The sequence below is a fragment of the Elgaria multicarinata genome, chromosome 1 (genome assembly GCF_023053635.1).
Source record: "Elgaria multicarinata webbii isolate HBS135686 ecotype San Diego chromosome 1, rElgMul1.1.pri, whole genome shotgun sequence".
NCBI lineage: Eukaryota > Metazoa > Chordata > Lepidosauria > Squamata > Anguidae > Elgaria > Elgaria multicarinata.
The window spans coordinates 206,675,180-206,698,037 of NC_086171.1; the positions used below are offsets into that span (position 1 = coordinate 206,675,180).

Below are 22,858 nucleotides of genomic sequence, written 5' to 3' on the forward strand. Positions count from 1 at the left end.
GCGCAACGCATAAAAGGGGCAACTGAATCATTGCAGATTTTATTGTAATGTTGTTCTTCCAGTTAAGAGTTTATCTCAATGTATATATAAGGAACTATTCAAAAGCTATGTAGAATTTGCTTGGAGTATTTGTGAGCTGGATACTAATTTCAGCCATGTCCCATTCCTGCATCCTTCCTGCAAATTTCACATTGATTTCCCAGTGTGGCTTCATAATTGCTACTGAAGCACAAGCATGTAAGCAAATCCAGAGCCCAGTATTCTGCCTCCAACCCACTTGCATAATATGCTTACTTATGGCTAAGTAAGTCTGGAGATCTTCCCTAAATGACATGCAAACCAGGTGTGTCATGTCATGGGAATCAATCCTGAATGGCATAGCTTCCCTCCCACCCCAGAGATGGAGAGACTCACGTCTGCAGTTGGGGAAACCCCAGTAACCAGTGGTGCACCGGGAACATTCTCGGCCAATGACGTTCGACTTGCAAACGCACTGGCCACCGAACGGCTCGCACTGGCTTCGAACGGCACCTGCCTCGTGGCAGTGGCAAGGCTGGGCCCCGTTGTTGTAAAAAAGCGAGATCGAAGTAGCAGAGTCCTGGCAGAACTTGGATGACGTTACAGGGCTGCAGAGAGAGGGAGACGTGTTTGCACCGGGTCTCACAACAGAACACAGTCTACATATTTCATTCCTTAATTCAAATGTGTAGCCCGCCCCATTCTGTGGCTTTGTTTTGCAAACATGAGGCTAGAAGCATGAAAGATGAGAGGCGGAGGAAACTAAGGCCGTGTCTACACCAGCCCAGTAGTCCAGGCTGGTCACGGCTGAGTCCCTGTGCGTCTAAATGACGCACAGGAACTCCCGGGGGCAGGGGTGGACAGGCACAGGTTTTTGCAGGGATAAAAAAAACCCTGGGAAAACCTGATTCTTCCCACGGTCTTGGGAGGGCGCCCGTCCCGGCTTCTTCCTTCCTCCCTGCAAGTAGCAGTGGTCAGCAGAAGGAAGGAGCCGGGCTGGGGGCAGTCCAGGGACATCGGGGGTGGAGTGGGGAGCGAGATCGGGGCTTTTTTTAAAAAAACACCTTACCTTTTGCTGAGCGCAAGTGCGCTCCTTTTCCTTTAAAAAAAAAATGGTGGGCATGACACGCACAATGTCCCTCCTCCCATCCGGGACATTGCGCTTCCATTTAGACACCCCGGAACGATCCCGGAAGCAGTTAAGTCCGGGATCGCCCACTCTCCCTCCCTCTACACTGGTTTGCCCTGATAACATGCACATTTGGGCAGTGAAGTTGCACATGTACGGATTAACACAAGCAGTGGCTGAAAAGTTGGTTGAAGGACACAGCATTGAGCCTGTTAGATGAGTAGTTCCAGATCAACACTGGGAATCGGTGCTAAAGTTTAGTTAGATAAAGTTCCAAATGAATTCAACAAGCTATCCGGAGAACGCGAGGTGGATTTCAGTTCTATTGTTTATGCGGTTGCGAAGTGTGGTCCATTTTGTATCTCACTTGATATAAAAGCCGTTGACTCCACAGTTGCTGATGAAATCGTAAGATTTGTCCAGGGGTTCTTCTGAAAGGTAGCTCGAGCCATAACTGTCTTCTGGAACCACAAGGATATAATCCTATAATAAGAGAAACAAGTTGAAATGGTAAATAACGAATTGGATCACTTAAATGTATGGATTCTCAAGTATAAGTCTCAGTTCATAAACTCTCCAGGCTGGTGTGATGGTTAGAGTGTTGGACTGGAACTGGGGAGACCCAGGTTCAAGTTCCCACTCAGCTTGGAAGCTCACTGGGTGACTTTGGGCCAGTCACTGCCTCTCAGCCTAATCTATTTCGCAGGGTTGTTGTGAGGGTAAAATTAAGTGGAGGAGGATCATGTACGCTGCCTTGGGCTCCTTGGAGAAAAAGGTGGGATATAAATTTAAAACAAAAAACAAAAGGTAGAGAGCATCCAAGCCAGGTCAGAAAAAGGAGAAACGGGCTGTCAGGATGCATCCTGAGAACTGAGTTTCTCCTTTTTCTGACCTGGCCTGGATGCATCCTGAGAACGGAGTTTTTCCATTTTTCTGAACAGGGATGTAAATTTAGCAAACAAACAACCCTTTGCAAGGTAGTGAAGCAGGTGTTCCCCTCCCCTCTACTATTCAGATAATGATACATACGACACCAGCACTCCATATGAATTTCTAATTGCACAAATGCTCTAGTCCATGGACAAAGGGGAGAAGACTGTGAATCAGGTATCTCCATGGAACACCCAGATCAGACATGAAGGTGGAAGGGAAGGGGCCATGGCGGTTGCACGATCTTGCAAAGCACAGTGCTAATTCAGTGAGTGCATGAATCAGGCCCTCGCCAGCTGCCTTCACTGTGCAGAGCACTTTCCAAGGCTTGGTATCTATGGGGATGGGATACAGTTTGAAATGTTTGTGCATTGCCTTACAGCGTAAGTCAATGTATACGTTGGGGAGTACATATTGTAACTTCTCTCATTAATTGCTCCAGTTAACTCTTGCATATGGGACCAGAAGTTTTTAAAGCTAGGAACGTACCAACCAAAAGTGCCGGTCCTCTGGCACGCGAATGATCACACTCAGGTCATTATCCGTAACATCCAGGACAATTTGGTTCTCTGAAACCACCAGACTTCGGCAACCGTATCCATGTGGGCAGAAAGTTGCATTAGCTTGTCCTGAAAATCCAGAAAGTATATGTCATCCGGACAGCATAAGCTTATCTCATTTTGCTTTTCTGTCACTGGTAGTATTCTGCCATCCCTTCACATACGTTTTACGTTCTACAGGAAGCTAAAGAAAAAATAGTTGAGTTGATGCCATCTACTTCAGGACAGCACGTATGTAGAGGGTTCCAGTCTATGAAGTCCTACTTCACAATAAATGTGTTTGGCCTTTAAGATGCCAAGTGACTTCCTATCCTGTTGATGTTGTAAGGAAGCATTTTTCTTGGGTCTGGCTGGTTTAGATGGAAAAGACTCTTCGTTTACACTTAAAAGCTACTTCCCCACCCCTTATAATGAGCCCCACCAGAAACTGGGGGGAGGGGGGCACTTACCCTGCCAAATCCGTCCACCATTGATCAACACTTCCACAGGGAATGTTGAGTGACTGGGCTGGTAACAGTGCAGAATGAAAGCGTAGCGTCCCAGACTCTGTATGCGACCACTTAACACAATGGCTGTCTACAACAAAGCACAAGGGAAATATCCCTAAACATTACAGTTTACTTTATGTTATCTGTGCCATCGATTCCTAATTCAAAGTATCCCTTTGGCTCAGGATGGGGCTTCTGTTCCCATTCATGCCAGAACCAGCTCTTACAAAGGAACAGATTGGGGCAGCTGCTGTTGGTACAGTATTTATTACACGTCCATGAAATAGAAGACTGCTGAGCCAGCTGCTTGGGGCAAACTGCTACTCTGTTGTATTCCTATGCCCATCTCCAAAATCTTCACCTCGTTTGGTGCCAATCTACCCTGGGGCACTCACTGGAAGAAGTAGCTCCGTCATAGCTGGGGTTCCTTGCTTACAAACTCTCCTCCTGTCTTTGCCTCATGCTCCTCTGCCCACATGCTGCTGCATATTTCAGTCAGAGAGACACTAGGCACTGCTGTGGCCGCAGACTCTATTGCCTACTTCAAGAAGAGGGACTGTGCCCACACGTTGCTGCTCGTGCTTCGCCTGCTTCAGTGAGAGGCTGACCAATGAAACCTCAGGCTCAGTGCTGTTTGCCTGAAGGAGAGGGACTGGCCATTGTGATCCCCTGTTGATGCCACCTCCCTGAAGACTGTTTGACCTAAGTGCCCTTATGCTGATCAGTTGAAGCAGATATTTATTTATTTATTTATTCATTTCATTTCTATACCGCCCAATAGCCGGAGCTCTCTGGGCGGTTCACAAGAGGATAGATAGATTCCCATGGCCACATATAGCCAGTCACTTTCATGAAATAGGTGCCCACTGCACCCCAGACCAGAGTGTACTGGGATGTCATTGTTTACTTTCTTCCTTACCCTCCCATCCTCTCAAACAAAAGCCTCCCCTCTCCTCAGATGGACACCACTATCTACCAGTGCGATTTAGGACCCAGGATGGCTGCCCACCCTCTAACTCCTGCTGGCTGCCAGTGATAGCATTTCTCCATGCCATCTCTGCCTGCCAGCCACTTCTCCAATGAATGGGACGCACCCCGCTGACATGTCAGCAGTCACTCTTTTAAGGATGAGAAAGCATCAGGGAGCCAACTTGAAAAGTGGTGGTGGTGATTTCCATAGAGAAAATGAAAGCTACATTGTAAAAGCCCTAAATCTAAAACCAAAACTGCAACTAAAATATGAATTCCTTCCTTACCCGCACATGGCCCCAATTTCCTTTGACATTTCTGAGACAACAGTCCTTCCCCCCCCAGAGATAACTTCTAGCACCAACACATTTTATTTTCGACATTATTGTTTATCATACCTACCTGGGGAGCCTTTAGCAGGATGAGCTCTGCAGAGGAGTCTATCAGAGTTGGGGGCTGAAGGGAAGATACCGGTGGGATAGGCACTGGGGGGATGCTAAAGGCATGAATCAGGGGGAAGCCTGGAGCGACTGGGAGTAACTGCCCTTCCTCCAGAACAACTGACTGCGAAATCTTCTGATACCTCGATGGGACACAGGAGCTACTGTGGAAAACAGAAGGAATACTATAAGAGCTTTGCAGCCAAGCCAAATAATATAAAATAAAAAAAAATAGCATTCCCTTCGGAACGGAGCAAGGGTGGGAGAATTCAGAATGCCCATAATGCAAGCATGTCATATAACAGATTATGGGATGGCTTTATAATCATTGAGGAGACAGACTCTCTAGCCTGGTTCTAATGCAAAGTAAGTCCATTTATCTATGGAGAAACCCCTGCATTCAGATAGAACAAAGCATTTCATATAGATCAGGTTCCATAAATCATCCATTGGAGAAGTGAGGCCTACTACGTGTGTGCTGGTCTCCTGCGCTTCCTGGCTTATAAAAGCAGCCAGGGAGGAACTGGCTGAATGAGTAAGGGTAGTTTTTATACAACAAAATCCCTCTGCTCAACAGATGCTGTCCCTGTAACAATACTGAGGTGGAAACCGTATCACACGTGTTACTGTTCTGTAGATTTTACCAAGGGGCTAGGAATGATCTTCTGAACCCCATTTTACAATCTTTTCCTGGTCACCCAACTGAATTCTTAATGTCCCTTTTACTTCGGAACTCAGACAAATCAATCACCGAGCAAGTGGCCAAGTTTTTGAACCTGGCCATTTCTATTAGATCCTCTATGATTACTTGTCTTTTTAATAGCTAATTGTATGCTCAGTCCTTTTGTACGTAATTTTGTTGGAATGGTCTACTGACTGCAATAAACTGTTGTTGTTGTTGAGTAAGGGTAGTGTTACATCCTGAAACATTTTAAGATGTTTTTAGAATGTTTTGGGATGCTTTTTAGGATGTTTTTAACAATGTATATTATGTTTTAATTCAGTTTTATGTATTTTATCGCTTATCGTCGTTCCCCGCCTCGATCAAAATGGAGAGGTGGGTAAGAAATAAATTTATTATTATTTTATGTATTTATTCGTTACATTTATATACCGCCCCATAGCTGAAGCTCTCTGGGTGGTTTACAAAAGTTGTTATTATTATTAGTAGTAGTAGTAGTGGTGAATGCCTCTTTACGGCAAGGTGTGATTTTGTCTTACTAATGGGAGGCAAGGTAAGACCTTTTTTAAAAAAATAATCATGTCCTGAATCCCTTGTATGGGTTAATTTCTGTTTGGTCTCTAATATTCCATTCATGGCCAAGGTGCTGAAGTGTGTGGTGGCTTCTCAGCTCCAGAAATTTCTGGATTATGAAGACTCTCTAGATCCATTTCAATCTGGCTTCAGGCCTGGTTCTGGGACAAAGGTGGACAATCTACACTGGGAACTGGACAGTGGGAGTGTGTCCCTGTTGGTTCTGTTGGACTGCTTGGAGGTTTTCAGTACCATCAATCATGGTATCCTCCTGGGGCATCTGTCTGAGATGGAACTAGGAGGCACAGTTATATGGTAGCTACAGTCCTTCTTTGAGGGGTGATCTCAGAAACTGGTGATGCAGAATTCCTGTTTGACATCATGGGTGTTGGTATGTGGTATCCCTCAGGGAACCATCTTATCCCTCATGCTATTGAATATATACATGAAACAGCTGGGAGAGACTCTCTGGAGTTTTGGGGTCCGGTGCCAGCAGTATGCTGACGACACCCAATTCTGTCGCTCCTTTCCATCCAAATCCAAGGAAATGATTCTAGTTCTAAACCGGTGTCTGATGTCAGTAATGGACTGGATGAGAGCAAACTAACAGAGGCCTAATCCAGACAAGAAAGAGGTGTTCCTGGTTAGTCAAAAGGCAGATCAGGGAATAGAGAGTCAACCTGTGCTGTATGGGGTTATACCCCCCTGAAGATTCAGGCTCACACTTTGGGTGTACTCCAGGACCCAGCCTTGAACTTGAATGCCCAGGTTTCATTGATGGCCAGGAGAGCATTTGTCCAGCTCAGGCTAGTGCACCAACTTCATCATTCCAAAAGATGTCTAACCTGGCCACAGCCACGCATGCCTTCGTTACATCCCGTTTGGACGACTGTAATTCGTTCTACGTGAGCCTGCCTTCCAAAACTGTTTTACGTTTTAATGCATTGATTTTTATTATTATTGGTTTAATCAAGTTTTATTTGTGATTATAAGCACCTTGAATGCCATTTTTTCTTGGAAGAAAGGTGGGAATCAAATTAAATAAATAAATAACTACAATTCCAAAAGCAAAATAGTATTTGTGCATGCGTGTGTGCGCGCGCACGTGGAAATATGTGTTTTAAGGATTTGATAATTACTTGTGCAGAACTCTAGACACACCTACCCTATTAGTAAAAAGCCCTGTTTTTAGTAATTACACCTGTTTTCAAGCACTCTGTGCATAGCCTTGCAAGATGTTATTTGCAAGTGAAATGAAGGATCATTTAATGGCATTTATTCTCATTCATTTCCCAAGGGGTAGCCATGTTAGTCTGTTGCAGCAAAAACAAAGAGTTTTTTTGGCCTGGCATAAGCTTTCGTGGACATTCTCCAGTGTGTATCGAATGACGTGGACAGTATCCATGAAAGCTCATACCAAAATTAATGTGTTGGCCTTTAAGGCGCCACAAAACTTTTAGTTAGGGTGACCATATAAAAAGGAGGACAGGGCTCCTGTATCTTTAACAGTTGTATAGAAAAGGGAATTTCAGCAGGTGTCATTTGTATTTATGGGGAACCTGGTGAAATTCCCTCTTCATCACAGCAGTTAAAGCTGCAGGAGCTATACTAGAGAGATCAGATTTAAAGGAGGGGCAGGGCTCCTGCAGCTTTAACTGTTGTGATGAAGAGGGAATTTCCCCAGGTTGCCCATATATACAAATGACACCTGCTGAAATTCCCTTTTCAATACAACCGTTAAAGATACAGGAGCCCTGTCCTCCTTTCCATATGGTCACCCTACTTTTAGTTGTTTCTCATTCATTCTCTTCTCACTACCCTCCATTATCTCTTTTACCCTGCTGGTATTTAGATTCTAAGCATCTCAGGGCAAAGCCCTGTCTTTTATTTATGTTACTCTGTAAAGCACTGTATATGTTGATGGTGCTAATTAAATAAATAGATCGCTCTGCATCTTCCCACCAAACTAAAAAGGCAGCATATATCCCCAAACACAATGTTCTTTGACATTCATACTTGGGGCAGGTTTGTCTTCTACAGCCATTTGGGAAAACTTACAACTATTTACAAGGTCGAGTCAATAGTTAGAGAGCACCTGCCCCTGCAGCTAAGGATAGACAAGCCTGTCAATCTGGATTTCTCTCAATTTCCGCATTTTTTCCAGTCTTAAGTTTGGTTTGTCTTAAACTTTGAGAATTTCTCTAGTCTTCAGTTCAATTTGTCCTAAACCTTTTTTTTTTTTTTGTGCAAGCAATTTTCTTAATATAATGCATTTGAATGCTGTTTTCCCTTAATATATGCATTTTGAATGCATTTTCCTATAGGACAACTTCACTGCAAACTTCAGAAAAGTGGGAATTTTGAAGGATAACTGTCTTTTGGTTGCCGCAGCAGTTGGAAAGTTTGATGGTAGGCAAGTTCAAACTGAACAAATTTCTCTCCCACCCCTAGTTGCAACATTGTTGAAACTAAGCACGTGTAGACCTGATTAGTTCCCTGAATGGGAGACAACTAGAAGCTTCATGCAACTGATTGTAAGCATAATAAATTGTTTAAAAACCATTTACCTATTTGGTGATAATGTTCCATGGACGCTGATGCAATGGACCTTTGGCTCCAAAAACTCCAAAGTGAATTGTTCATATGGGACCAGATACACTTTGTACTAAAAGCAGGGAGGAAGGAAAAGTGTTGTTGTTATTGTTGTTTAGGGTGGGTGAGAGACAATCGTTGGTGTTTTAATCCCTAGAAATAAAATCTAAAGTGTCAGTGCGGATATTACCTTCAAAAAAGTATTTTCTGTTGGGCCACTTAAAATTTAAACATTGGCTCAGTTCAGACAACACGTTAGTCAACGCAGTGTGAAAACTCCACTCAACGGTTTGAGTTTTTAGGAGGTACTCCCCACACAACATGTTCTAACTCCACTGTTGTGTGACTGTGGGCTACCATGGAGTTGAGTAAAATCCATCGCAATGTTTGATTGACAGTTCCTCCGCCCTCTCTCCTTCCCCGGTCCTCCTGATAGCATCCCATCAGCCATTGCTGCAAAAAACCAATCCTGGCAGGTCTCCTAGAGTGGTACTCACTTCTTTTGCTGCTTTTGCCAGGGAACTCTGTAGCCAGTAGGAAAAGTCAACTCAATGCAACAGAAAACTCCACGAAGCTCACCACACAACACACAACACAACCATTATGCAGGAACTCTCCTCTGCATAGCGTGGGTATTCTGCATGAAGTGTTTTCCCAAAAAAAACCTCCACCATTGTGTGGAGTTTTCCCACCAGACAACACATTTCTCAATGGTGGTGTAAAAACTCCACTGTGGAGTTCTAAAATCACTGTTGAGAAACGTGTCTGAACTGAGCCATTTGCTGCTCACATACAAAATGTCTGAAGCAGAGATATGGCAAAAACTGCAGGGTCTACTTCTGTGATTACCTAAAATGCACTTCACTTTTTTTTTTTCTATCGCAGAAGCATGAGCTGCAATCTAGCCAGTGCACCTGCAAGAGATGTTGCACTGCTCCCACAAGCAGAAACAGTTAATGGTGCATATCGGTCAGCTGTTGTGATTTTTGCATCGGCTTATTCAATTACTCTATCAGGCAAGATGGAATCCAGGCTTGTTGCACTAGAAAATCTCTGGCTGCATAATTCCAGTAAAGGTTTCATTGGCACAGAGGTGGCTTTTTTATTAAAATCAACATTTACTGATTTCTCAGAAACTGGATGTACATAATTCTACAAATGATGCAAACTGGAATAAAAGGCTAAAAGGGACAGCCTAGGGTGGAGAACAGAAGGAAGAAACAGAGTCCTTTCCAGGTAAAGGGGGATGGGAAGGCAAAGTAGGAAGAGTGGGAGTTATGAGTCTTTCACAGAATCATAGAATAGCGGAGTTGGAAGGGGCCTACAAGGCCATCGAGTCCAACCCCCTGCTCAATGCAGGAATCCACCCTAAAGCATCCCTGACAGATGGTTGTCCAGCTGCCTCTTGAATGCCTCTAGTGTGGGAGAGCCCACAACCTCCCCAGGCAACTGATTCCATTGTCGTACTGCTCTAACAGTCAGGAAGTTTTTCCTGATGTCCAGCCGGAATCTGGCTTCCTTTAACTTGAGCCCGTTATTCCGTGTCCTGCAGTCTGGGAGGATCGAGAAGAGATCCTGGCCCTCCTCTGTGTGACAACCTTTTAAGTATTTGCTATCATGTCTCCCCTCAATCTTCTCTTCTCCAGGCTAAACATGCCCAGTTCTTTCAGTCTCTCTTCATAGGGCTTTGTTTCCAGACCCCTGATCATCCTGGTTGCCCTCCTCTGAACATGAACACACCATTCTTCAAGTCGACTGTTTCTGGAGTGCAAATCCTTTCACTACCATCGGGCTTCGACTGGAAACTGAGGAGCCCAAATTCAGTCCCGCCGCTTGCCCACCGCTAACACCTTGAAATTCCCTCCGTAGAATTCCCAGCTTTACAGTAAATTTTTGCCATAGCTGGACATAATCAGCATCAAACGTTAGCCTTACCAGGAAGAAACGAGCATGATCTGCAGTGAATTGAATTAAAGCCGTTGTGGGCAATTCAAAAGCTGCCAAGCGATTTAGCGGATCTAACGTTATCCCACGGCAAAGGAAACTGCAAGACAAAAGTAGATGCCAAGATCAAGAATGGTGCCTTATCCTGCCAAATGCATTTGTTTTCCTTTTGATGGTTTTAATAGAGCCCTTGTAACTCTTTGGATTGCTTTCTTTGAGTTCTGGAAGGGGTTGCTTCCTAAGGATATCCCTGGCCGTCATTTCCTATTGTTAAGGCCACTGTCTGAATACAGACTTGAAAAAAGGAGTTCACAGACAATGCACTCAATCCGTCATCTATATACACACTGCCTAGTTGTTTAAATAGGGCATAAGGGTTCAGGATGCTCAAGCTATTTTCATCTCAGCCATGCGCTGCTCTGAGGATGTAGACACTTGGCCTGGATTTCTGGCACAGGCATGTACAGTAATGAGAATCTAAACAGAACACACCTTTTACCCAACTCCAGTAAACAATAATGTCGTTCTTACCATTAGATCGCCAAAGCATGGAGTGCACGCACAAGTATAAAACAGAACAAGCGGAGTATCAACCCACGGCCTCTCCACCCCATCCAAATGACAGCATAGGATATGTTTCTTGCCCGTGGTGGTCATTGCCAGTGCTGCAGAGTGCTGCAGCTTCTGCATCACAATCCTGTTAATTTCCCTCTTGCGGACACCTCATAAGTATGCGGTAGATGCACAAGGCCCTGATATCTTCCACTCTTCCTTTGATCTGCTTGTTTTCAAGGAGGTAACAGAAGTTGATGCTGTCTAGCAGATCTCTGTTTTGGCCAAGTTAATCACTGAGGAAGACTGAATAATTATTCACAACTCAGGCACGCGTACTGCAAATTCTGAGAATTGCTCCTACAATCTTAGGCCTTAGCTAGACCTACCTGTTATTGCATGACGGAGGGGTAAAGATCTCGCAATGTTTTTATCGCAAGACATACACACACACACATGTTCACACACGGTGTGCGACAACCTCAGAGGGAGAAGCATCGCACCTGCCACTTTTTTTAATTTTTAAAGAGGCAGCAGTGCACAAACGCTTGTGTGCAAAAGGTAGGTGTTTTTTTTAAAAAAATTAATTACTTTCCCCGCTCCCCCCACCCCACCCCTGATGGGCACAGTGCTCCTGAGGAGCTCTGCGCCCTGTCTGCGGGTCCCGGCTCCTTGCGAGGAACAGCGAGGAGCCGGGACAAACCACAGCGCCTGGCCACACGTCCCACGGTCTTGGGCTCAGCCCGAGACTGTGGAAAAACCGGGACTAAAGGGTAGGGCAAGATCCCGGGGCAAGAGGGGGATCATCCCTCCCTGATCCCGGGGTCCCCTGTGCATCATGTGGACGGCAGGGACGATCCTGGAGATCGCCCCGTCTAGCTATGGCCCTAAAGTACAAGGAAACAGCAGAAAATCCATTTTCACAAATATATAACAGAAATGCATATTCCTGTATTAGGTCCACGTCCTTGAATCGGGGAGCATACCTGTACTTGCAAGTATGTAAGGCAAGAATGCCTTGCTGAATGACAAGCTGTGATGATCTCACTTCTACGCTGATTGTTTGTGGCGTATCCTCATTGGCATATTCCACCAGAAGTGCATACCTCCCTGGCTGGGGTATAGCAACCGATATCTGCACTTCCACCTACATACCAGAAAAAGTGGAGTTAAGGAGAAAAGCACATTAGGCTGTGTCTCAGGAGGTCCTGGTCAGAATCTCTACTTCGCAATAGGTTCTGCATGAGATCTTATACTGTTCTTGGCCTGATGTTTTCCTTCAAGGAAATGTTCCTGGGAAAATCATGGTGGAGGACACACAGGAGACATGAAACCAAAGCTGAAATGTGTTTATCTTTTCCAGTAAAAAAAATAAAAGGTTTGAAGGAAGCAGGATGAAAAGCTATTTATCTAGCTCAGAAGGTTTTTCAAATTTCAACTCCAACATTTAAGTTTTCTGTGTGAATTATTCTATTGGAATAATTCCAAAAGCTCTCTTGCGGAAGAAACAGCTGTATTGGCATCAGTCACATAGAGCAAACCTATCCACATTTAGCTGGAAGTTAAATCCAACTGTGTACAACAGGCCCTACTCCATAGTAAGTATGTACAGGACTGCAAGCAAACTCCCTCCATCTCAAACTACAAGCCAGGAAAACCTGTGAATTTTTTTTACTCGTTTACTGTAAACAGAAATGGGCCTACTGTAAAATGGGCCTAGACTCAAACTCAGGTATGTGTATAGGATAGAGTTGTGAAGCTCAAACCAAAGGCATTGCTTACCCCACCTCCATCTCAAGAACCTAAGATGAACCCTGCTGGATCACGGTGAATTTGCTCCATCTAGTCCAAGAACTTGCTTCCCAGTGACCAAACGGATGCCTCTAGGACAGGGGTGAGCAGAACACAGATCTCCAGACGTTTTGGACTTCAATTCCCAGAAGACCCTGCCAGTTTAGCCAATAGTCAGGAATTCTGGGAGTTGAAGTCCCAATCAGCTGGAGATCAATTTTCTGACAAACATTTCGTGTTACAGGTTGGTTTCCCCCCCTCCTGTATACTGTACAAGATCGATAATGAGTAGCATTGCTTAACTACATTATTCTGAGACTCACTCTGGAACTGAGATTTTGTCATTTGGTCTTAAGTGGACTGGATGGTAAAAGCGACTCCACGTAGGGTTTTTTCTCTTAAAAAGTGAATGTGCGGCGTGAAGATTTGTAGGTACTGATGTGAGCACAATTTAGGTAAAAACTATGTTATAAAAACTAGAGTTTTAACGATCATGGTAAGAGTTAATAAAAATGCCATCAAGATGTTCTATATGCTTAGGGTCTGTCCATGTCATTTGATATAGCTAAGTTGAAAAATTTAAGGTACGCTTTTAATAACAGTATATTATTTCAATCTATTTTAGCTCCTGAAATAGGATTCTCAGTAATCCAAAACGTTGAGTGCATCCTTGATAAATTGTCAAGAAAAGCTTTTTTAAAAACTATATTAAAGCCATTTTTACTTTTGACCCTAGCACCAGAACCTCGCCTCTTTTTCCTCGCCCAGCTTTCGTGGTGTTTCCCCCTTCCGCCTCTCCCCATCATGTCTCACAGCCATTGATAGACATGTCCAAATAAAGTACTTCTCTAAAAGGCAACAGGGGCAGCACTTGAACCAATGGGGAGGTGTTAAATAGGAAGAAAGTAATTTGTTCAACCTGGGGGACGGTGCTGTGAGGGCAATACTAGAGCTGCAACCTTTAACTGATAAATTCGCATGAATAGAACCACTTACATCGCTGCCACTGCATACCACCATCTCAGGGTACGTAGGGGAGATCTGCTCCTTAGCACAGGGTCTCGGTAAGCTGTTGTCCAACTTGCACACCGCATCTTCGCCTAACCCAAAGGGGAACTGCTCCGCAGGCACATACTTGTACAGGAGGCAGCTAGAAAGGACAAGAAAGAACTTTTACCCCTATATCAAGGTATCTGCTAGAATAAAGGACTGAATATTCTCAGAAAGTTACATTCCCATGGGGGTAACCTGTTGGGGACCATATGCCAGCAATGTGCAGGGCCAAAGCCAGCAGTGGACATGGCCAAATGCAAAGTTGGATGGGGGCCCCTCACTTCTCTCTTTCTCTCTCTTCCCCTCCCTTCCTTTCACTCCCTGCCCAATGATGCCACTAGTAGGGTGACCATAAGGAAAGGAGGACAGGGCTCCTGTATCTTTAACAGTTGCATAGAAAAGGGAATTTCAGCAGGTGTCATTTGTATATATGGTGAACCTGGTGAAACTTCCTCTACATCACAACAGTTAAAACTGCAGGTGCCCTGCCCTCTTTTAAATCTGCTCACTCTAGTAGAGCTCCTGCAGCTTTAACTGTTGTGATGAAGAGGGAATTTCACCAAGTTCTCCATATATACAAATGACACCTGCCGAAATTCCCTTTTCTATGCAACTGTTAAAGATACAAGTGTCATTTGTATGCACGCAGCACCTGGCGAAATTCCCTCTTCACAACAGTTGAAGGAGCCCTGCTCTCTTTTCAATCTGGTCAAGAGGGCAGGGCTCCTGCAGCCTGAACTGTAGTGATGGATGGAATTTCACCAGGTGCTGCATGCCTACAAATGGCATCTGCTGGAATCCCCTTTGCAATACAACTGGAGCCCTGTCCTGTGATTACCCTAGCCTCTAGGAGCAGGGCAAATCATTCTTGCCAATGGTTGAACTGATCGCTTTCAGAGGGCTTTTGAAATTAGGCCAACGGCCACATGTTGGTCACCCCTGATCTGGAGGGGAAAGTGGCAAAACACGACACGTTCCTCAAAGTTAGTCTGGAAATGGGGCAGAAGCAAAAAACAGTGATGGTACAGCCACGAAAGGAGACTGTGGCCATGTTGCCTTTCCCCCCCTTCCTGAAGGGCTCAGGGCTACTTGGAAAATTTTGAGAGGCTTCACCTGTCACACCACAGAAACTGATACGTTAAACATTTAGTTTGCAATCTTGGACATGGCTAGGCTTCTTGAATCTTACTGAAGTCATAGGATTTAAGTAGCCAGTGTGAAAGACTGCAGCCATTATGTGTACCATTTCCATCTCATAAACACTCATAGTCCAAAGAGAAGCTTTGAAAACCTTCTGAGTACAACTCAACTCCCGCCAGTATCCAGCATATATCTGGATCCATCCCTACGTAGGTGTGTTTTATTGCTCGAGACCGAATGCAGTTCAAACCCTATGACCAAGATGAGAATGGAAGCCTTACTTTTGACCTGCTTGTTCAGGAGCTGGGTTGTAGGTACAAGGATCCCAGACTTTCAGCTGCAATATAGGCGCCTCATAGTAGGAGCTGGGCAGCAAGACCAGGTAATCCTGCAATGAAGGACGGGAGTATGAGACTTAGCAGACCCTCTCGCCTCTGTCCCAAGGAAAAGGGAAGGGCCGTCCTTACCAGCAGGATGTCCTCGGCTTCAATGACCAGAGACCACACATGAGGGCTCAGCACAAAGGGTTCCCCAAAGCTGTTCTGAGGGACAGTTGCAAAAGCCGGCTCTCTGGTGGGTGCAAACACAATCTGCTTCGTTTGCTCAGTACCTGTAATGGAGGAAAGAGCAATGGACTTTCAAGTCAGGTTTGAAAGGTGTACGAGATTTCAGGCCTGGAGCAGAGAATAATAATAATAATAATAATAATAATAATAATAATAATAATAATAATAATAAATTTCTTACCCGCCTCTCCACTTTGATCGAGGCGGTAAACAACAATAAACAATAAAAGACATAATACTCAATTAAAACATAATATACATTGTTAAAAACATCCTAAAAAAAACACCCTAGAAACATTTTAAAAACATCTTAAAATTCCACTGGATAGGCCTGCCGGAAGAGACCAACGTTACAAAATTGAGGGCCGGTTACCCTGCAATTCTCCGTAGTTTCATCATTCCCACGGAAAGAGGCCACGTGTGTGTGGTGGGCGACTTCATCATGTTCCACGTGCATCTATCTAGTTCTTGGGCTGCCCGTTCCCACTTTCACACCCTCAGGGTTCCATCAGCAAGTCATGGTGCCAACTTCCATTTTTATTTATTTATTTATTTATTTATTCAAATCCCAGATGCCCTTCAGGATAGAGCCTCTATGTCCAGCTAGTTCTGCTAGCTTCAAAAAAAACGAATGAAAGGAGGAAGCCTCCAACCAAAAGTCAATGTGGTTTGAATGAAGACCCCTTTCATCAGAGGCACTGTGTTCTGTATTCTTCATTGCAAACAGAATTACCTTGCAGCAAGGAATATAGAACACAGTGTCCCTGAAGAAGAACTTTCACTCAAAACATTGGGTCTAATTTCCAATGTAGTTCCAATGCACATTGGAGGTATTCTCTTTTATCGGGAAGGGGGGGGTTATCGGTGCCCCCCCCAACCCCCAGCTTCACGCCTACATAGAGCTGATTGGGTGGGCTTTACCCTCCCCAATGGGGTAGGAAAGTCCCACATAGTTGGCCTGCCTGTATTTGGCTATTTTATTTATTTATTTATTTATTAAATTTATATACCGCCCCATAGCCAAAGCTCTCTGGGCCATTTATGTTAATTTTTAACTGATTCACTGTATTGATTTTATCCACTGTTAGCTGCCTTGAGAGCATTTATGATGAAGATGATAAGGTCTAAACAAAATAAATAAATAATATACATTTGCACAGAAATACACAATAACCACATGAGACACCATTACGTAGAAGCAGTTACAGTCTCTATCTGCCTTCATCTCTCCTTCTATTTGTGTAGGGGACCTTAAGTGATCGTACTCATTCATCCATTTGGAAATGGGGAGAGAAAGTAAGGGATATTGGGCCGGTTCAGACAACACGCTAAGCCATGGTTAGGCCACTAACCCTATTACAGGAAATGGTTAGTGAGTGTGTTTAATCTGTGGTTCTGTAGCCACCATGGTTAAAAATGATTCACACGACACACTAAGTCATGGTTCACATGACACGCTAAGCCATAATCTTTAGCTCAACATGGTTAACCACCGTGGCTTAGTGTGTCTTCTGAACAGGGTCAAAGACATCCTTCAGTGATTGAAGCCCTTGAGGCTACAGTCAATGAAATGGAAGCCAGGGATTGTTGTCAAGACGGTGCTTCTTATAAGGGCATAGGATAAGGGGCACGACTTGTGGTTCTCCAGATGTTGTTGGACGGCAACACCCATCAGCCATAGTCAGCATAGCCAACAGTGAGGAATGATGGTTGTTGCAGTGCAACAACGTCTGAAGGGCTACAAGTCACTCAGGACTGGCATAGAAGGCAAAAAGATCTATATAGAGCAATCTGAATATTAAAAGAGCTATAACACAGGAAGAGTCAACAATGAAAACATGTTCAAGGAAATTTAAGGGAGGAGGGATTAGAATAAGTGACTCCATTAACAATTATAACACAACGTGTTTAGTGTAAGCTGCCCTGTGCAGGTTGACACCGTAAAGGACAGAGTATTAAACTCATCAAACAAATAAACTAATAAAATATATGTGATTAGCTCAAGGCCTAGTATCTGGCAAAAATGATAATGACTTAAACCAGGTCGCCTTTAGAAGAGAGCTATTTATTTCCAGGAAACGAAACATTAATCATTCAAATTGGATCTTTGGGGTGGTGGATCTTGCACATGAGAGCAGAGGCATCAGTAACCTGGATGTACAGTGGCAAATCAAGTCAGCTAGGATAGTGCTAAATTATATGTCGTTGTTGTTGTTATTATTATTATTAAAGCATATTTTTGTTTTACCATTGTAAGACATGGCCGGAGACTATCCCATCATATCTTAACTAAAATAGAGGGGCATATCACATTATCCCTGGAGGTTATTCAGTCTTGATTGCCATGTCTCAAATACCTTGTCGGAGTACTCAGCACATGCAACTAGCTCAGAGCAGCACCTGAAGCACTGCTGTTGAACATGCTCCCCATGTTTCCTATCCCACAATGGCCCTGTTCAGAAGACAAATAAGGCAAAAAGCCTTATTCACCATGGTTAAAGTCGTGGTTTAAGGTGTCTTCTGAACACGGCCTGGCTTTCTGGCTTAACCACCGTGGTTAAAGCAATGGTTTAAGGTGACTTCTGAATGGGGCCAATGTCCTATCCAAAAACAAAGTCTGCATGTCCCACACACAGAAGATGGGCAAGCTCTCTCCATGCTAGGTGCCTACAGATCTACCATTTCCAATTCGGTGATGTTGCAGAGCTACAGGCAGCAAGGTGAATGTCAAAGCCCACTTTAAGAACTATTGAAGTTCCTTTTAGGATTTTATACAACAAACATCAAACCCATAGCAAATTACTTGTTCTTTGTAAATAGCCACTAGCCTGGTCATCCGTGGTAAGGGACATTATCCAGGTGATGGCAAGGAGGCATTACAGAAGTTCGTTCCCTCTGCACATGCAGATTTTTTGTTGTTGTCCACAAATAATGAACTTAGGTACATTTGGGCAGGCAGACTATGAAAAAATTACGTGGGTTTGGACGTTTTGTGGACTTATTTGCAAAGGTGAGTAACTTAGGTTAAGCATTCTAAAAAAGATGTTTTCAACTACCTGAAGCTTCAATGGGCTACTTGCAGGAGCACTTCAGTGACCCATGGCAATACACTGGCAGGGCAAGCGCTTTGGCTTCAGTGGCTCTAGGCAACGCAATTAGCAATTACATGTAGTTGGTTAGCCCTATCAATCTGAACCATGAAATCAGAAAAAGGACTCATGATTCAGTCCTCAGACACTGCATGCAAGGCCATAGCTAGACGGGGCGATATCCCGGGGCGATCTGTGTGTCCACATGATGCACAGGGGATCCCGGGAGCAGGGAGGGATGATCCCTCCCTTTCCCCAGGATATGGCCCTACACGTCTATCCTGAATTTTCTCCGCGGCCTCGGGATGATCCTGACACTGCGGAACGTGTGGGAGGGCATCGTGGTTTGTCCCGGCTCCTCGCGAGGAGCTGGGAACCACGCACGGGGTGCAGAGCTCCTCAGGAGCTCTGCGCCCATCAGGGGTGGGGCGGGGGAGCGGGGATTTTTTTTAAAAAAAAATGCCTTTGAGCGCATGAGCGCGCTTCTGTTGTTTTTTAAAAAACAAAATGGCGGGTGCTACATCCTGTTTGTCCGAGGCCATCACACGCCGCGTGTAAACAAAGGGGGAGATCTCACAAAAATATTGCGAGATCCTCACCCCTCAGTCGCGCTAGACCCGGTAGGTCTAGCTGAGGCCTTAGACTGCTATTAGAAAAGTGTGTGTATAAAAGTAGCATTTTCTACTGATAGGCATTGAAGGGTAAATTTTCCAAAGGCCGTAACAACTTCCCTACTGAATCAATAAAACTGGAAATCTGAATCCCCGAAGGCAGCAATTATACTGCCAAAACCTAAAGTGGATTCCATTAACAAAAATTATGTGTCTTCCTTCGAAAAAAGCCTCCTGTTGCCCAAACATAGTATTCAAGGCTAGCATTCAAGTAGGATTTGTAGTCTGTTCTGCTGTCAGCATGAATCAGCATCTTAAAGTGATTGGAGGAAGTGTAGGAGTTACCATACTCTATGCTAGACACAATATTGGCTGATGGTCATACATTCTGCATTTGCAAATAACCAGTTGTGTGTTAAACCAGCAAAAAATTAAAACTACATTCCACTTGTACAAGTTGTGGAGGCAGGAAAGGGAATCCTTCCTGACTCTTCATAAGATCAAAGCATGGGATTAAAATGAGCATTTTCTTATCTTTCAGGCATAAAGCTACATTGGATACCATTATCTAGTGTGCTATTTTGAACAACTTATATATTTTTAAAAAAGCATTATCTTGATACTTTCGCTCTTGAGAATGCATTTCTCTGTTAATAATTTTATTCTGTTAGAAGAAAATGTTATTTTGTTTGGAAGAAAATCTTGGTTTTTCCTTGTTCATACCAAACAGAAACAAATTAACTTTCACATCTTCTGCTCAGTAGTCTCAAAAGTGGTGCCCAACCTGCAACTTAAAGTATTACCAATCCGTTCCATTCCTCTGTCACACAGTAGTAAAGAATTATTCCAATTTTACATACCTGAGATGTATACAAAGTAATTGCTGGTGACCAGATACTGACTGGTTTGCAGGCAGACTTTATTAAAAACTACAACAACACCCTGAAGTCATAGGAGAGGTACGAATACAAGGAACACAGCAATAATTGGCACAGAATCATAGAATCATAGAATAGTAGAGTTGGAAGGGGCCTAAAAGGCCATCGAGTCCAAGCCCCTGCTCAAGGCAGGAATCCACCCTAAAGCATACTTGACAGGTGGTTGTCCAGCTGCCTCCTGAATGCCTCTAGTGTGGAAGAGCCCACAACCTCCCTAGGTAACTGATTCCATTGTCGTACTGCTCTAACAGTCAGGAAGTTTTTCCTGATGTCCAGCTGGAATCTGGCTTCTTTTAACTTGAGCCTGTAATTCCGTGTCCTGCACTCTGGGAGGATCAAGAAGAGATCCTGGCTCTCCTCTGTGTGACAACATTTCAAGTATTTGAAGAGTGCTATCATGTCTCCCCTCAATCTTCTCTTCTCCAGGCTAAACATGCCCAGTTATTTCAGTCCCTCTTCATAGGGCTTTGTTTCCAGACCCCTGATCATCCTGGTTGCCCTCCTCTGAACACGAACACACCATTCTTCAAGTCGACTGTTTCTGGAGTGCAAATCCTTTTACTACCATCGGGCTTCGACTGGAAACTGAGGAGCCCAAATTCAGTCCGTGTCCTGCACTCTGGGAGGATCGAGAAGAGATCCTGACATTTTGACAACCCCAGCATAACTGATGAGAACAGCACAATCCTATCCATGTTTACAAAGACGTCCCACTGACTTCGAAGAGGCTTACTCCCTAGTAAGTGTGTATAGGGTTGCAGCCTCAGAAGACATCCATTTCATTAGCAGAAGAAAAGCAACCTAAGAATGGAAACTGCAGGGTGGGATGAGGACACAGCAAAGTGTCTTCAGGAAACAACAATGCAATTGGGATGGGGGGGGACATCTGGGATCCTTACCTCTTCTTCGTGGCTGAGAAGCTGTGATTTTGCCATACACGGTGCCACCCCCTGCATTCACGTATCTCAGGATGACATGGAAGAGATAGAGCTCGCCTTCTCTCACATGCATGGTGACTTTGACTTTGTTCTGCAAGAAGGCAAAAAGCACATTGGGCCACATATCCCTGCGAGGCGGCCTCTGAGTTCCTTGCCTGTCCTGCCTTTCTACCTGTCTGCCTCTCTAGATACCCTCCCCTTTGCAATTGTCAATGTTCCTAGAAGTGAACTGCTTGAGGAGAGCCAGAATCTATGTCACGGGGCGGCAGTGGCTTTGGGGGGAGGGAGACCGGAACGCTGCTTTGCAGAAAAAGCAAAGGTCAGCTCCTCCGTTGTTGATTTTGGTAGGGGGTTAGTCTAGAAGTGAAAAATGCACTTACAGTTGCCACAAACATTAAACTTTCCTTCCTCAAGGACTGAGACCCTCCCTTCCACATTTGCAGGCCCCCGGTTGATGTAGCGGAAGACGAGGCGGAACAGGTCAGGGGAGGTCACACTGAGGGTCACCACTACCTTGGGCTGGTGGGAGAGAAAGGGGAGAGAAGCAGAGCACACCTTAAATAACCTCCACCGTCGCCTGCCACCAGCCACCAGCTCAAGCACAGAACTCCCGGATTCCTGCTCCCAAAAGCAGCATGCCAAAGCAGGTACGGAATCAAGCTGGACCCATCCTGCTGTTGCAGAATGGCTGATTGGCCTGGAAGCATGCCTCCAAAACCATCATTCCGTGGCACTTTCCACTTAGGTCACCTAACACGCCTTGCCAGAGAAACATACTCCACAGTCAAGAGCCAAGGGGAGAGAAAAGGAGAGCAGGGAGGACTTATAGAATCATAGAATCATAGAATAGCAGAGCTGGAAGGGGCCTCCAAGGCCATCGAGTCCAACCCCCTGCTCAATGCAGGAATCCACCCTAAAGCATCCCTGACAGAGGGTTGTCCAGCTGCCTCTTGAAGGCCTCTAGTGTGGGAGAGCCCACAACCTCCCTAGGTAACTGATTCCATTGTCGTACTGCTCTAACAGTCAGGAAGTTTTTCCTGATGTTCAGCTGGAATCTGGCTTCCTTTAACTTGAACCCGTTGTTCCGTGTCCTGCACTCTGGGAGGATCGGGAAGAGACTTGAGAGTAGGCGACTTCTTAAGAGAGGCACACAGCACCTGGCTAAAATCTACGCTTTGCTGCCACAAGATGCGTTGATGACTGCTAGTTTAGATGTCTTTAAAAGGGGATTTAGGCAGATTCATGGAGGAAAAATCTGTAAGTGGCTACTAGGATCAGAGGCAGCAAGAACAGCAGTTGCTTGGGAGCATGAGTCGAAGGGTGGTATTCCACTCATGTCCTACTTGTGGGCTCCTGGATGGCCACTCTGCGGGACAGAATGCTGGACTAGACAGGCCTTTGTCCTCATGCAGCAAGGCTCTTCTGATGTTCTTACAAAGGGTGCTTCCCAGTTTGCATGCTCTCATCTCACACTGTTGCCCCGCTCGTGCTCTTCGCTCCTCTGATGCCATGTTTCGCACCTGCCCAAGGGTCTCTACTTCCCTTGCTTGGCTTCGTCCATTTTCTTCTGCTGCCCCTTACGCCTGGAACTCTCTTCCAGAACATTTGAGAACTACAAGTTCAACCGCAGCTTTTAAAGCTCAGCTAAAAACTTTTCTTTTTTCTAAAGCTTTTAAAACATGATTTTGATCCCACTTTTATACTGTTAGTTTTACTCTACCCTGTGCCTGTTTGGTGCATTCTCTTCCCCTTCTTATTGTTTTATTATGATTTTATTAGAATGTAAGCCTATGTGGCAGGGTCTTGCTATTTTATTGTTTTACTCTGTACAGCACCATGTACATTGATGGTGCTA

At 44.7% G+C, this 22,858-nt stretch overlaps 1 protein-coding gene across 1 annotated transcript in view; it reads right to left on the reverse strand.

Annotated features, from left to right (window-relative positions):
• Positions 1-22,858, reverse strand: part of LAMA5 (laminin subunit alpha 5) — a 256,947-nt gene that overhangs the window by 80,682 nt on the left and 153,407 nt on the right. Inside the window, exons 23-34 of the mRNA XM_063142632.1 lie at positions 20,965-21,094; positions 15,329-15,471; positions 15,143-15,249; positions 13,665-13,818; positions 11,864-12,024; positions 10,317-10,425; positions 8,357-8,454; positions 4,497-4,698; positions 3,087-3,213; positions 2,567-2,706; positions 1,515-1,630; positions 415-626 (exon numbers count right to left, since the gene is read on the reverse strand). Of these exons, the coding sequence (XP_062998702.1) occupies positions 415-626; positions 1,515-1,630; positions 2,567-2,706; positions 3,087-3,213; positions 4,497-4,698; positions 8,357-8,454; positions 10,317-10,425; positions 11,864-12,024; positions 13,665-13,818; positions 15,143-15,249; positions 15,329-15,471; positions 20,965-21,094 (1,699 nt within the window). The remainder of the gene's footprint in view (positions 1-414; positions 627-1,514; positions 1,631-2,566; positions 2,707-3,086; positions 3,214-4,496; positions 4,699-8,356; positions 8,455-10,316; positions 10,426-11,863; positions 12,025-13,664; positions 13,819-15,142; positions 15,250-15,328; positions 15,472-20,964; positions 21,095-22,858) is intronic.